General features: G+C 27.6%; 1 protein-coding gene across 1 annotated transcript in view; it reads right to left on the bottom strand.

Moving 5' to 3' along the window:
* Positions 1-994: 994 nt before the first annotated feature.
* The window catches only part of LOC111617411, a 131,317-nt gene continuing 117,167 nt past the window's right edge, over positions 995-15,144 (bottom strand). Inside the window, exons 3-7 of the mRNA XM_023358709.1 lie at positions 14,251-14,341; positions 9,862-9,870; positions 9,233-9,307; positions 6,127-6,241; positions 995-1,512 (exon numbers count right to left, since the gene is read on the bottom strand). Coding sequence (XP_023214477.1) covers positions 995-1,512; positions 6,127-6,241; positions 9,233-9,307; positions 9,862-9,870; positions 14,251-14,341 — 808 coding nt within the window. The remainder of the gene's footprint in view (positions 1,513-6,126; positions 6,242-9,232; positions 9,308-9,861; positions 9,871-14,250; positions 14,342-15,144) is intronic.

Here is a 15,144-nt window from a genome sequence, read left to right as displayed (position 1 = left end):
TATTCATATTTTATTGTGTAATTATTGAATGTTGGCAACAATATCCACTAATTATACAACTAACAAAATCAGAAATTAATGATTAATGGTTTCTAAACTGATAAAATATTATCAGACATTCTAAAGGAATGGCATAGAATGATACTGTCATATATTGAATAAATAATGCAAATTTGGCAACAATGGTTAAAAAATTTGCAAAAATTGGCACTCTATTGATACATGAACAACAAAATATGGCTATTTTGTTCAAGCAGTCAACATTTTTACTAAAAAAATGTTTTCAACTAAACATCTGACTATCCTCAACTTGTAACAACTCAATTAACAAATTATACTGATTAAATGTCAAATATTTGACTGAAAATTATACTACACTGGAGGGCAAAAGTTAAGTTACAAGTGTTTTTTTATATTCTTAATTTAAAATAAAATAGAAACTTTATTAAAATAACAAATTTATTCACTCAATAGAGCATGTGACCCTTACAGCAATACATACTACACAACTGCTTATCATACTCTTTACAAGGTTATTGATCAATTCATTAGGAAAAGTCCATTCTCTTTGGAGAGCAGTCCTGAGCTCATCAAGATTTCTGGGTGGGGGACATAGACTTTCCACTCGTTTTCCAAGGGCATCCCAAGCATGCTCTATCGGGTTCAAATCTGGAGACCTGGATGGCCAGTCCATTCTTTGGGTTCCAACATCTTGAAGATACTGAGTCACCAAGTTCACTCTATAGGGACAAGCATTATCATCCATTAAAATGAAATCTGTGCCTTCTGTGTGAGCCATTGGATGAATATAATGCTTGAGGATCTCATTGTGATACCTTTGACCTGTTAAAGAACCTCCTTCAAAGACATGGAGCTCAGTGCACCCAGTGAGAGAGATGCCTGCCCAGACCATCACATCACCTCTGCCAAAGTTGTCTTTTTCTCTTATGTTTGATGGCGTATATCGTGTTCCAGCCTCTTTCCAGATAAAGCATCATCGAGAATCACTCTGTAGGCTAAAGCGGGATTCATCTGTGAAGAGAACTTTGCTCCAGTTGTGGTCTGTCCAGTCTTGATGTTGACAACTCCAATTCAAACGCTCTTTTTTGTGGAACGATGACAATGGAATACACACAGCTGGGTGTCTTGCATAAAGACCAACAGCAGCAAGCCTTCTGGATACAGTTCCGACAGAAATTCTTTTTTCTGTGGCTGATTCAAGCTCAGAAGCAAGCATCCTGTGTGTTAGTCCTCTATTGTGTTTGGCAGTTACTTTCAAAAACCGGTCATCTTGCGGTGTAGTAACTCTTGGACGTCCTTCCACAGGAATTCTGGAGATATCCTCTCTAACTGTAAACTGTTTCCAGAGCCATGAAACCACCATTCTTGAAACTTTTAGGCACCTTGCTGCATCAGCTTGACTAAGCCCCATTTCCATCCATCCACTAGCATGCCATCTTAAAGAATCATCTAAACACTGCCTAGAAGCCATTAGAATGGTAATGAATATGCCTTAATTAAAAAAAAGCAGTTTAAATAAAATTTGATTACAAAAAACAGCAAAGTCAAAGGAGTGTTCTAACCAGTAAACCACTAAAGTGGTTTACTGGTTAGAACACTCCTTTGACTTTGAATTAACTTTTTCAGTTAGAACACTCCTTTGACTAAAGGTTGAATTAAACACATTTGCATATTGACAAGATATTTTGCTATTTTCTTATTCGTTATGTAAATTTGCATATATGTCTACATTTTCAAAATGTTTTGGTGCTTTACTTCAAAAGTTATGAGGCAAAAACTACTTGTAACTTAACTTTTGCCCTTCAGTGTAGTTTCCTAAAGATCAATGAATCAAATTTATTTTTGAAAAATGTAATTTTTTCTTTTGATGATTTTGCTTTATAATAAATATAGTTAGTGTACGTTCTTATATACTAATTCATTGTCAAAGAAAATTTACATGTATAAGTTCAAAGTGTTTTAATTAAAAATGTGGCAATAACTATGTTAATATCAAAACATTGTTATATAACACATTGTTTTATGTAAAAACTATTAATAATTTTTAATAAAACAATCTTTGATATTTTTGAAAAATTTATTTCTGCAATTTTAAAATATTTATCCATAGTTTAACAGAAAAATAAATAGAATAATTATTTTAAATTTATTATTTATAGTTTGTACTAGGTGCTCTGATCCTGACCATCTTTAATGAACATAATGAACATTTTTATGATTTTATGTTTTATGTACTGTACATGTGAAAAAATATTTTAAATGTATGTTCTTTGATTTAAAAGAAATTCTGTTTGATATTTCTGTTTTAAAAAAGAATTTCTTATCTGATGAAGACAAAGATACATGAAAAGTGTTTGCATGTACCTTTTGTATTTAAATGCTGTTTAGTATGTTATTCCTGAATAATTGGTGTAAAGTGTAAGTAAAAGTTCTTTTCAAACATTTCGTCAATGAGTGAGACCAATATAACTATCATATTAGACAGTAGCTGCATAAGTGAGCAATATTTTTTATTATAACCAGGACAATCAAGAGGGAGCGAAAGCTGAAGATTTTTCCCCAGGCCCAGAGAAAACATAAGGGTCCATAGTGGCTCCTATCTCTATAAAATCAATGTTATTTTCATTAAAAAACTAAAATCTTTAAAACTGCTTTTTATTAATAAAAAAACATGTTTTCCTTTGTTCAATAAAAAAAAAAAAATGGCTAAAGGGGTCTACTTTACCTAGGCCTAATACAAGCTCTTAATGGTCATGATTATAACTATAAGTATCAACAATTTTATGTTTTATTTACTTTTTTAAATAATTTATTGTTTTTACAAGATTAAAAAATTTTCTGTGTTTGTACTTACCAGCTCACTAACCAGAGGTATTGGTTTTCTACTAGGCCGAATATCAGGCATTGAGTCAATCGTACTGTAGAACGGGTTGTCACTTGGACCACTAAGTGTAAAAAATAATTCAGTTATGTTTGAGATTTAAACATTACTCTTAAAATTTATCATAATCAAAATAACTAATGAAACATAATGATTATATTAATCTGACTCATTAACAATTTTAATAAATTTTGTCCATCACGAGGACAAAAACATATATGTCATTAATAAGAACACTAATAAACAGTCTTATATATTTATGTAACAAACAAAGAAAAAGAAAAAAATCTTAATCTATATTATAAAACCTGTATAAGAAAATATCTGCTAACTTTGATATTACTTCACATTTTTTATAAAAAGAATTTAAAAATTAATCTATAAAAGAATTTTAATTAGGAAGTGTAAAAAGAAAAAAAGTTAATTTAAAAAAATTTTAAAATCTTGATTAAAATTCTGTTGTTTAGATTGGTCCTGTGGAATTTATCTAAGCTGTATAATCCTGAGTTTTCTTAATGAATTTTAATTATTTGGGTAAACGAAAATGGGCAAATGCAGTATTAGTCTACAAATTTCTCTTCTCTAACAATCATTAACTTAAATCTAAAATTTACTTTTGCTCTTATTTTAATTGAATTCCACACAAATTAACTTTGTAAGCACAAAAATGGTTTGATTAATTTTGTCTTCCATTTTCAGAAGCTATTGGATTCATTAACATTATGTATATCATTCATTCCTTTGAAATTTAATACTTGCCAATATTACAGTAAAAATATATAGTTTTATATTTCAGGAAATATATTTAATAACAGGATGCATTTTACTAGAATGATTACAAATAATATTTTTTGAACATAATCTTTAATAAAAATAACTGTAAGGAGATAATTCAATAATAATTACAACATTTAGAATTTTTTATTTAACATAAATATTACATGAAATAAAAGATTCTAAATGTATAACTTTGCTTTCTTCTTTTATTAAAGTTGTAATCCTTGTCACTTCTGGATCTTAGCTTTATAACTACTCTGGATGCTTCCAAAAATGTTTAAGAAATTATACAATATTACCAATATATTAATATTTTTTTTAGTAATATAATCCAAGAGTCAGTTATCTGAGATATATTTTTAACAACAGTTGAAATTAGTTTTGGACAGTTAAATATTATTATTTGTTTATTAAGGTTGACCAGCTCTGTTAAGGTCCCAACAGAACCATTCACATCTGCAATGTTACCTATTGGAAGAGCTTATTTCTCATTTTCAAAGTGACTGAATCATAAATAATAAACAACATGCAACTTCCCCAAACATATTTTGACCATTCTTAAAATAATCTTGTCAATGTGTATTATTTTACGAAGGAAACTGAGTAACTGCTGCTAAATATTTGTAATTTCTTAATAACACAATATGTATTATTATATTATTATACAATGAAATTAACTTCTTCCTGTTAACTGGATTGTGACGGTTTTGACTGGTGTATTAGTTATAGTTATTGTACTATAATTAATACACCAATCAAAATCTTCACAATCCGGTAAATAATTTAATGTAAATTTGACAAACGTTTTCAATTTTACACAAGATCTGCTTCATGTCAACAACATTCTAAATTGAAATGTACAGAACTATATAAAATAAAATTAAATAAATAAAGATTTGGTTGCCTAATAAAATGTATAAAATTAAAACAGATACAAATATACAGGTATATCTTGTTAACACAAAATTTGATTAATGTGTGAAATTAATTGTGGCAATCCCTTAATATAGGTGGCACAAGTTTTAATTAATGCAGCTTTACCAACTCTCTTTACTTAAAATAGAAATCATATTTGATTAATGTGCTTTTGATATACACAATAGCATTGAGGGATTACTTAACCACATTAATTAAGGGATACCTGTAATAACTAAACATATAAAAAAAATAACATTAACTAATTTCTGTTGGTATTGCCCAGTTTTTCATAAAAACATCGCCAGCATATGAGATACTTTTTCCATCTTCAAAGTTAATGCAATTGCCTGTCAAATCTGATTTGTAGATTTCTAAAGCTTCTAGAGTCCTGATGTGGTCAGTTTACCAGGATTGTTTGATTAATGTGGCATTTTGCAGCTTGGCGTGTACATCGGTTGCTGCGGCANATTACAATTGAGTAGAAATACATACATCACACTACAGAAGGCCACTATATTGAATACATGCCATATTGTTAGGAAATTCCTGAATACAGACACTGACACACTTATTTAATTTTTGTTTTTGGTTGCTATGCCTTGACTCTGGTCCGGCATAGTACACAGCCACCGGTGTGTACCGAGTATAACCCACTAAACCCAACACAAAATAATAATAATAATTGATAACATGCACAAAATGTCTCTAAATAAATTTCTAAAAGCATTTTTTATGGTATATTCCAGGGCCAGAGTCGTGTAAAAATCTACTGACTCCAACTCTTCCTTACCATTTGACTCCGACTCTTCCTTACCATCCGACTCCGTTTCATGTACATAACAAGTTGGTAAGTAAAAAGGAAGTCGGAGTCGGCGACTCCGACTCTGGCCAAAACACCAAAACTCCATGACTTTGACTCCGACGCCCTGGTATATGAATAATTTTGCTTTAATCTTTGTTATAATTGCATTGGATTACAGTTTCTAAAGTAATATAGGACAACTGTTTCTCATCTTTGAAATTAATACTGTTCCCTTTCTTTTTGGCTTTATAAATTTCCAGTGCCTCAAGAGCTCTGATGTTATCCAATTGCCTAGTTTGCCTAATGATGGAGACATTCTGTAGACTGGCCTGGATGTCATTATCAAAGGCATAAATATACAGGACAGTAATGGGTTTCTTGTTGTTGATATCATAGTTATGTTCAGCCAATTGTTTTTGTAGAGAATAGGTAATTAAAGCAAAATTATTCAGAGAATATTCCATAAAAAATGTTTTTAGAAATTTACTTAGTGACATTTCATGCAGGTTATCAATTATTATTATTTTTAAGCTATCAATGTCTCACACTGAATTTAAATTAAAGTTATAAATGCATTCAAAAAACAGAACATACTCAAAAAAAGTAATGATATTCGAAATGCATCGATTGCAATGATATTTGAAAAGCATTCCAATTAAAACCTTTCACCTAAAGATGATCTATGAAAAGGATAAAAACATTAGTCCTTATGTCTGTGATTATTTACTGGCATGTTTTGGTTCTGCAAGCTGTTTTAGTATTGTAAAACATGTGTATGGCTTGCTGTAAGGCAATGATATTGCAAAAGACATTGACGACAACAAATTTGGTGGATATTGTTCCTAAGATTATCTGAAAATTTATTAACTAGAACTACATTGTATATCATTGTAGTTAGGCTACCAGACATCCCACTTTGACTGGGACTGTCCTGTGTCCCAGCCAGTTTGTCATTTTGTCTCTGTTATTTGATAAAATTTTAAAAAGTGCCGAATATATAAGAAGTAAAAATAGTGCAGCCTCAGATAAAATGGCAATTTGGCAACTAAAATATCCCCTCTGTTATACTCACTATTGCCAATCTAATTATTTTGTATCTAGATCTAAATACCAGTACTTTTAATGCTGTCTAGATGTTCCCCCAAAATCTATATCATGTGACCTAATGAATTTAGATGTTTTATTTTTTATCTAAATATTTTTTTACAGAATTTATAATAGCATGGAGCCTATGAGATCCAGATGTTTTTATATCATTTTTTAGATATTTTGTTTCCATTAGAGTTGGCAACTCTGAAACTTACACTGGCACATCATTGTTCTGCATGTCTTATCTTAGTTAAGTTCAAATTACTAATTGGTTTTTGAGATTATTTTGTACTGTGCATTAAATTAATTTAATCTTAAAAATGCCAAAAAGAAATTGTGTGTTTACTGATAAATTAAAAAATTTTTTTTTTGTTTTTGAAAAAAGTTTGTGATTGTATTGACAAAGTGAAATGTGAACTGTGCTTTTCAGAATTTTCAGTATCTCATGGTAGGCATTTGAACATATAAAAAAAATCACTTGAATGTGTGAAACATAAGGCAAGCCTAGTAACAATAGAAAGGAACTTCCTCAAATAGATTGTCATATTTTAAAGGTACTGATTTAAATTGCATTAAATTTCAATGCCATTGAAATAACATAAAATTTTTAAATAAAGTTTACACTAATGATAAATATTAATAACTTCTTAATAATAGCGTATGTTCAGTTGCATTATTAAAAATTGCTTTTAACTCATTGTTGTTTTTTGTTAACAGCTTCTTTATTTAGCCTTTTCAATCATAGGTACTTATCCTAGTAGGCTTTATTTTCTGTTGTGACTATTTTCTCAAAATTGTCCCAGTTTGAGAAAAAAATATTATGCCAAACTTAATTGTAGTCTTACTTAAAGAACTTATGTGCTTAATATTTATCTCATCTCTAATTTCATATAAAAAAGTTTTCAATGAAGTTTGACAATTGAGAAAGCACTTAATTAAAAGTTATGATTCTTTAAAAAAATTCTTTTTGATTAACATGATAAATTTTGGAATATATAAAAGTTATTAGATATAAAAGCAAGTATTTTATAGCGTAGATATTCAGAATATAGATTTAAGTTATTTTTCTAAAATTTGTCTCTTTTTTTTTTTTGAAGAAAAGCAGAACAAATAAGAAAATTACATTTAAAATTATGTAATTTTTTATAAAGGAGGCAGAATAAAGAGAAGAGTAGCATGAAGTAGAATATGAACACAGTTCTTTGTGCCATTCTACAGCAGCTTAAACTGATAGTTTTTAATATATAAATTCAAAAAAATAAATTAAATAAATGAATTGCACAACAATAAAAACAACAAAAAAGAACCAAGTATCTAATAGAAGATACAAATAAAATCAAACAAGCAACTTGAGAAGAAGTTTGCATGTTGAAAAGAAGAAAATCTATGATAACAGAACAGTAAAAGAAGATTTATAGATACTTACATAATAATGAATGCATAAAAATTAATAGAGAAAGATTATAAAAACTAAAAACTTATAAATTAGCTTACAGTTTAGAACTTCTGCTTACAGTAAGAACATTATATCTACTTGTGACAAACTATAAATTGATTACTTAACAACATTATTATTAAAATTCAAGTTTTCAAAATTTTTTCCTCCATCAACTAATGTGCTTTGGAATTCCAGTTAATAAATGCTGGCTCTTAAATGCTAGTAAATATTGTATCTACTTTATTAAAAATGTCTCTCCTGTAAAACTGTAAATTTCTAAATTTAAATATTGTTCTAATGTTATAGGTTTTCAAAATTAAAATTTTATTTATAATGTCAACTAATTAAAAATCTTTGTCTACAGTTATGATAAATTTTGTAAACTAGTTTTACAATTATCTTTTGCAATTTAGAAAACAGGTGGATGCCATTTCACATAGCACTTGCAAGTTTTCTGCTTTGACAGTCATTTCACAATCATGTAAAATTGCAGTTTTTACACCAATTTGTGAGCAGATTTTCTACTTTGAGCAGTACTTGATACATTATGTGTAAGATCTTCTATGTTAAATTATATAAAGCTATTCTTTATCTGTTTATTTTTTTGTATGTCTGTTCTCAAAAAACTTTCAAGCAAGATACCAACTCAACATATTTAAAGTTCATAACTAAATTATTTAAAATTAATTATTCAGGCTAAGACATATTATAATTATAGCCGGATACATTTACTATGCAAATCTAGTTTTCACAGTTTCAAAAGATAGACTAAATGTTTAATTTTCTGCTCAACTTAATTTCTTGTGTCTTATAACTTATGCTAAACAATTAATTCAGATAGAAAAAATTTTAATTGGATTATATGCAATATTATAACAACACACTTGTTAAGAAAGCTCTTGAAACATAAATCCAATTCAAACTATTTTTCTTGAAACAAAAATTTCTGAAAAAACTTTAAGACTTTTCCTTAATATTTCCTGATGCATAGGTGTAACACTGGAAAAAATTAAAGTTTTCTACAAAGTTTTCACTTCAAGAAAACCAGCCTGAATTGAAATTATTATTATTTAAATTTAAAAATTGGGAAGTGAATATATGTATTTGTAGTTTATGACTAAATTAATTAAGATTCAAACTGTACATATTTTCATTTTGAATGAAACAAATGTTAGAAAAAAGCAATGTTTTTTCATAATTTCTTAATATAATTTCTCAAAATTTATTAAACAATATTAGCTTCAATTTTCAAATTACTCTTTAAATCATATCAAAATTATAATAATATAACATAATATCAACTTACTAATTCTTCATCGTTGAGAGATTGGCGTGGAACCGCAGAAGTCAACCCAGCGTTCCTTTTTGTTGCTGCCATTGTCTATTATAGAAAATTAAAATAAATAATTACAAAAGTTATTTTAATAAATATTGTAAAAAGTTATATTGTAAATGGCATGCTTATTTTAATTTTTAAAAATGTAAAAAATAATATTTTTATAAATATTCAGAAATTTTAGCACTTTAAAATATTCAATGTATATATTAATTTCTAATACACTTTACTTTTATTAATTATTATCTTTGAAGTTTAATAAAATTAATGCTCTTAATTATGTACTTCATACAAATTACATCAAGAAACAAATATTCTTAACAAAGGATTCTTTATTAAGTTTTTAATTAAATTATTAGACAAATACAAAGATAAATAATGACCATAATATCATGCATTCATGCAAATTACTTCAATTTTAACAGATTACATGTAAAAATATTGTAGTTATATATATATATATAAATATTAAATTTAGAATACAATAGAAGAAAAATTATATATTAAGAATAAATTTGAAAAAAGCTAAACTACACAAACTTTAGAATAATAAAAAAAATTAAACTTTAGAAATGAATAAGAAAGAAGGAAATTAGTACCTTGAGCACCTTCACCATTAGGAAAGCACGGCAGAAAGAAAATACGCATCAGCAAATAACACTTATAACACCACAAAGTAATTTACAAGATGTGATCAAAATAATATGTAAAAGTTTATTTAATAATAGCTTTTTTTAAGTGAAGTATGTTTATTTCATTAATCTATTTCAAAATATTTAATTAAAACAAACAGTAATATATACAATCATCTATCAATATGGTATTTCTACTCACACCAATCCCATTGCAGATCAAATCCATTCTTAGTAGGTAAAATTAAGACTAAACACATGTCCTTATGTGTTGATACCAAGCGTTATAAAACAAATCAATCATCATTTCAATTGGTAAAATATTTTTAAGTTATTTCTTTCAGTAAGCCTGTCATGTTTGATAATATATAATTTAAAATCTATCTGAAATCATATAAAATTGCTCATCATTTATTGTTTATTTTGAGGTAGTCAAGTCAGTCAGAGAAAAGCTGAAACTTATTTAAAATACATTCTGATTTCATATTAGATATTTAAATATAAATGATTTTAGTTTTGATTCTAATACTTTTCAGTTTTATTTAAAAAATGTTAATTTTGAAACCATAGTTCTAATTTTTAAAATAATATCAGATAAATTTTTAGACCCCATATCTAATTAGAATTAAGAAATCTATGGTCTTCTGAATTTTATTGGTTTTACTTATTCTCAAGATAAATAAATAAAATTTCCAGCTCTAATTCTTTGTCTTTAGAAACAAGGTTCTGAATTTAAATTTAAATTAATTTATTATATTAGATAACAATAGCCTATGAGAGTATTTTTGTCAATTATTAAAAAGAGCATCATAAACAAACAAGGCTGTAATTTTTAACCATATTTCTAATTAATTTAATTTAAAATATATGCTCTCCATCTCAAATCAGTAGTGTCTTGCCCCTGTACATCATACTTTTCCTGCTAGCAACAGAGCTGGTCAAAGTTGCAATATTATTTTAGAACTATATTAAAGTTAAATTTATTAAGTTTTGGAATTTGATTTAATGACAGGCACATAACATCACATAGCAGAAATTATAAAAATTTCTGCTAAGTGATGTTTTGTGACTTTTACATATTTATTACTGATTTACTGCTTAATATTTATAGATTAACACAACTAAATGTTTGATCACATCTTGTATTTATAAACTCTCAAACAATATATAAAAAAATTATTTGCAATAAAATTATTGAAAATTACAATCTCATAAATTAGTAAAATATTAAATTCAAATTTTGTTAAAATACAAATATACAAATTTATAATGTTTATTTATTTCATTTTCATTAATTTTCATTTTAAAATGTTCATTATTATTTATAAAATTTAATCTAAAAAGGAATATAATATAAAAATAAATTAACAAAAACACTGCAATAATTTGGTGTTAACATAAATAAACTGAACTTTTGTGTTTTAATTCAAAATATATATTAAATATTATATCAATGTACTGGTACCTATACAATTATTATTTATTCATATTTTATTGTATAATTATTGAATGTTGGCAACAATATCCACTAATTATACAACTAACAAAATCAGAAATTAATGATTAATGGTTTCTAAACTGATAAAATATTATCAGACATTCTAAAGGAATGGCATAGAATGATACTGTCATATATTGAATAAATAATGCAAATTTGGCAACAATGGTTAAAAAATTTGCAAAAATTGGCACTCTATTGATACATGAACAACAAAATATGGCTATTTTGTTCAAGCAGTCAACATTTTTACTAAAAAAATGTTTTCAACTAAACATCTGACTATCCTCAACTTGTAACAACTCAATTAACAAATTATACTGATTAAATGTCAAATATTTGACTGAAAATTATACTACACTGGAGGGCAAAAGTTAAGTTACAAGTGTTTTTTTATATTCTTAATTTAAAATAAAATAGAAACTTTATTAAAATAACAAATTTATTCACTCAATAGAGCATGTGACCCTTACAGCAATACATACTACACAACTGCTTATCATACTCTTTACAAGGTTATTGATCAATTCATTAGGAAAAGTCCATTCTCTTTGGAGAGCAGTCCTGAGCTCATCAAGATTTCTGGGTGGGGGACATAGACTTTCCACTCGTTTTCCAAGGGCATCCCAAGCATGCTCTATCGGGTTCAAATCTGGAGACCTGGATGGCCAGTCCATTCTTTGGGTTCCAACATCTTGAAGATACTGAGTCACCAAGTTCACTCTATAGGGACAAGCATTATCATCCATTAAAATGAAATCTGTGCCTTCTGTGTGAGCCATTGGATGAATATAATGCTTGAGGATCTCATTGTGATACCTTTGACCTGTTAAAGAACCTCCTTCAAAGACATGGAGCTCAGTGCACCCAGTGAGAGAGATGCCTGCCCAGACCATCACATCACCTCTGCCAAAGTTGTCTTTTTCTCTTATGTTTGATGGCGTATATCGTGTTCCAGCCTCTTTCCAGATAAAGCATCATCGAGAATCACTCTGTAGGCTAAAGCGGGATTCATCTGTGAAGAGAACTTTGCTCCAGTTGTGGTCTGTCCAGTCTTGATGTTGACAACTCCAATTCAAACGCTCTTTTTTGTGGAACGATGACAATGGAATACACACAGCTGGGTGTCTTGCATAAAGACCAACAGCAGCAAGCCTTCTGGATACAGTTCCGACAGAAATTCTTTTTTCTGTGGCTGATTCAAGCTCAGAAGCAAGCATCCTGTGTGTTAGTCCTCTATTGTGTTTGGCAGTTACTTTCAAAAACCGGTCATCTTGCGGTGTAGTAACTCTTGGACGTCCTTCCACAGGAATTCTGGAGATATCCTCTCTAACTGTAAACTGTTTCCAGAGCCATGAAACCACCATTCTTGAAACTTTTAGGCACCTTGCTGCATCAGCTTGACTAAGCCCCATTTCCATCCATCCACTAGCATGCCATCTTAAAGAATCATCTAAACACTGCCTAGAAGCCATTAGAATGGTAATGAATATGCCTTAATTAAAAAAAAGCAGTTTAAATAAAATTTGATTACAAAAAACAGCAAAGTCAAAGGAGTGTTCTAACCAGTAAACCACTAAAGTGGTTTACTGGTTAGAACACTCCTTTGACTTTGAATTAACTTTTTCAGTTAGAACACTCCTTTGACTAAAGGTTGAATTAAACACATTTGCATATTGACAAGATATTTTGCTATTTTCTTATTCGTTATGTAAATTTGCATATATGTCTACATTTTCAAAATGTTTTGGTGCTTTACTTCAAAAGTTATGAGGCAAAAACTACTTGTAACTTAACTTTTGCCCTTCAGTGTAGTTTCCTAAAGATCAATGAATCAAATTTATTTTTGAAAAATGTAATTTTTTCTTTTGATGATTTTGCTTTATAATAAATATAGTTAGTGTACGTTCTTATATACTAATTCATTGTCAAAGAAAATTTACATGTATAAGTTCAAAGTGTTTTAATTAAAAATGTGGCAATAACTATGTTAATATCAAAACATTGTTATATAACACATTGTTTTATGTAAAAACTATTAATAATTTTTAATAAAACAATCTTTGATATTTTTGAAAAATTTATTTCTGCAATTTTAAAATATTTATCCATAGTTTAACAGAAAAATAAATAGAATAATTATTTTAAATTTATTATTTATAGTTTGTACTAGGTGCTCTGATCCTGACCATCTTTAATGAACATAATGAACATTTTTATGATTTTATGTTTTATGTACTGTACATGTGAAAAAATATTTTAAATGTATGTTCTTTGATTTAAAAGAAATTCTGTTTGATATTTCTGTTTTAAAAAAGAATTTCTTATCTGATGAAGACAAAGATACATGAAAAGTGTTTGCATGTACCTTTTGTATTTAAATGCTGTTTAGTATGTTATTCCTGAATAATTGGTGTAAAGTGTAAGTAAAAGTTCTTTTCAAACATTTCGTCAATGAGTGAGACCAATATAACTATCATATTAGACAGTAGCTGCATAAGTGAGCAATATTTTTTATTATAACCAGGACAATCAAGAGGGAGCGAAAGCTGAAGATTTTTCCCCAGGCCCAGAGAAAACATAAGGGTCCATAGTGGCTCCTATCTCTATAAAATCAATGTTATTTTCATTAAAAAACTAAAATCTTTAAAACTGCTTTTTATTAATAAAAAAACATGTTTTCCTTTGTTCAATAAAAAAAAAAAAATGGCTAAAGGGGTCTACTTTACCTAGGCCTAATACAAGCTCTTAATGGTCATGATTATAACTATAAGTATCAACAATTTTATGTTTTATTTACTTTTTTAAATAATTTATTGTTTTTACAAGATTAAAAAATTTTCTGTGTTTGTACTTACCAGCTCACTAACCAGAGGTATTGGTTTTCTACTAGGCCGAATATCAGGCATTGAGTCAATCGTACTGTAGAACGGGTTGTCACTTGGACCACTAAGTGTAAAAAATAATTCAGTTATGTTTGAGATTTAAACATTACTCTTAAAATTTATCATAATCAAAATAACTAATGAAACATAATGATTATATTAATCTGACTCATTAACAATTTTAATAAATTTTGTCCATCACGAGGACAAAAACATATATGTCATTAATAAGAACACTAATAAACAGTCTTATATATTTATGTAACAAACAAAGAAAAAGAAAAAAATCTTAATCTATATTATAAAACCTGTATAAGAAAATATCTGCTAACTTTGATATTACTTCACATTTTTTATAAAAAGAATTTAAAAATTAATCTATAAAAGAATTTTAATTAGGAAGTGTAAAAAGAAAAAAAGTTAATTTAAAAAAATTTTAAAATCTTGATTAAAATTCTGTTGTTTAGATTGGTCCTGTGGAATTTATCTAAGCTGTATAATCCTGAGTTTTCTTAATGAATTTTAATTATTTGGGTAAACGAAAATGGGCAAATGCAGTATTAGTCTACAAATTTCTCTTCTCTAACAATCATTAACTTAAATCTAAAATTTACTTTTGCTCTTATTTTAATTGAATTCCACACAAATTAACTTTGTAAGCACAAAAATGGTTTGATTAATTTTGTCTTCCATTTTCAGAAGCTATTGGATTCATTAACATTATGTATATCATTCATTCCTTTGAAATTTAATACTTGCCAATATTACAGTAAAAATATATAGTTTTATATTTCAGGAAATATATTTAATAACAGGATGCATTTTACTAGAATGATTACAAATAATATTTTTTGAACATAATCTTTA

Source organism: Centruroides sculpturatus, unplaced genomic scaffold, assembly GCF_000671375.1.
Source record: "Centruroides sculpturatus isolate CEXI.00-Female unplaced genomic scaffold, Cexi_2.0 scaffold118, whole genome shotgun sequence".
Lineage (NCBI taxonomy): Eukaryota > Metazoa > Arthropoda > Arachnida > Scorpiones > Buthidae > Centruroides > Centruroides sculpturatus.
Note: the sequence above shows the minus strand (reverse complement) of the source record. Positions and strands in the feature narration are given on the sequence as shown.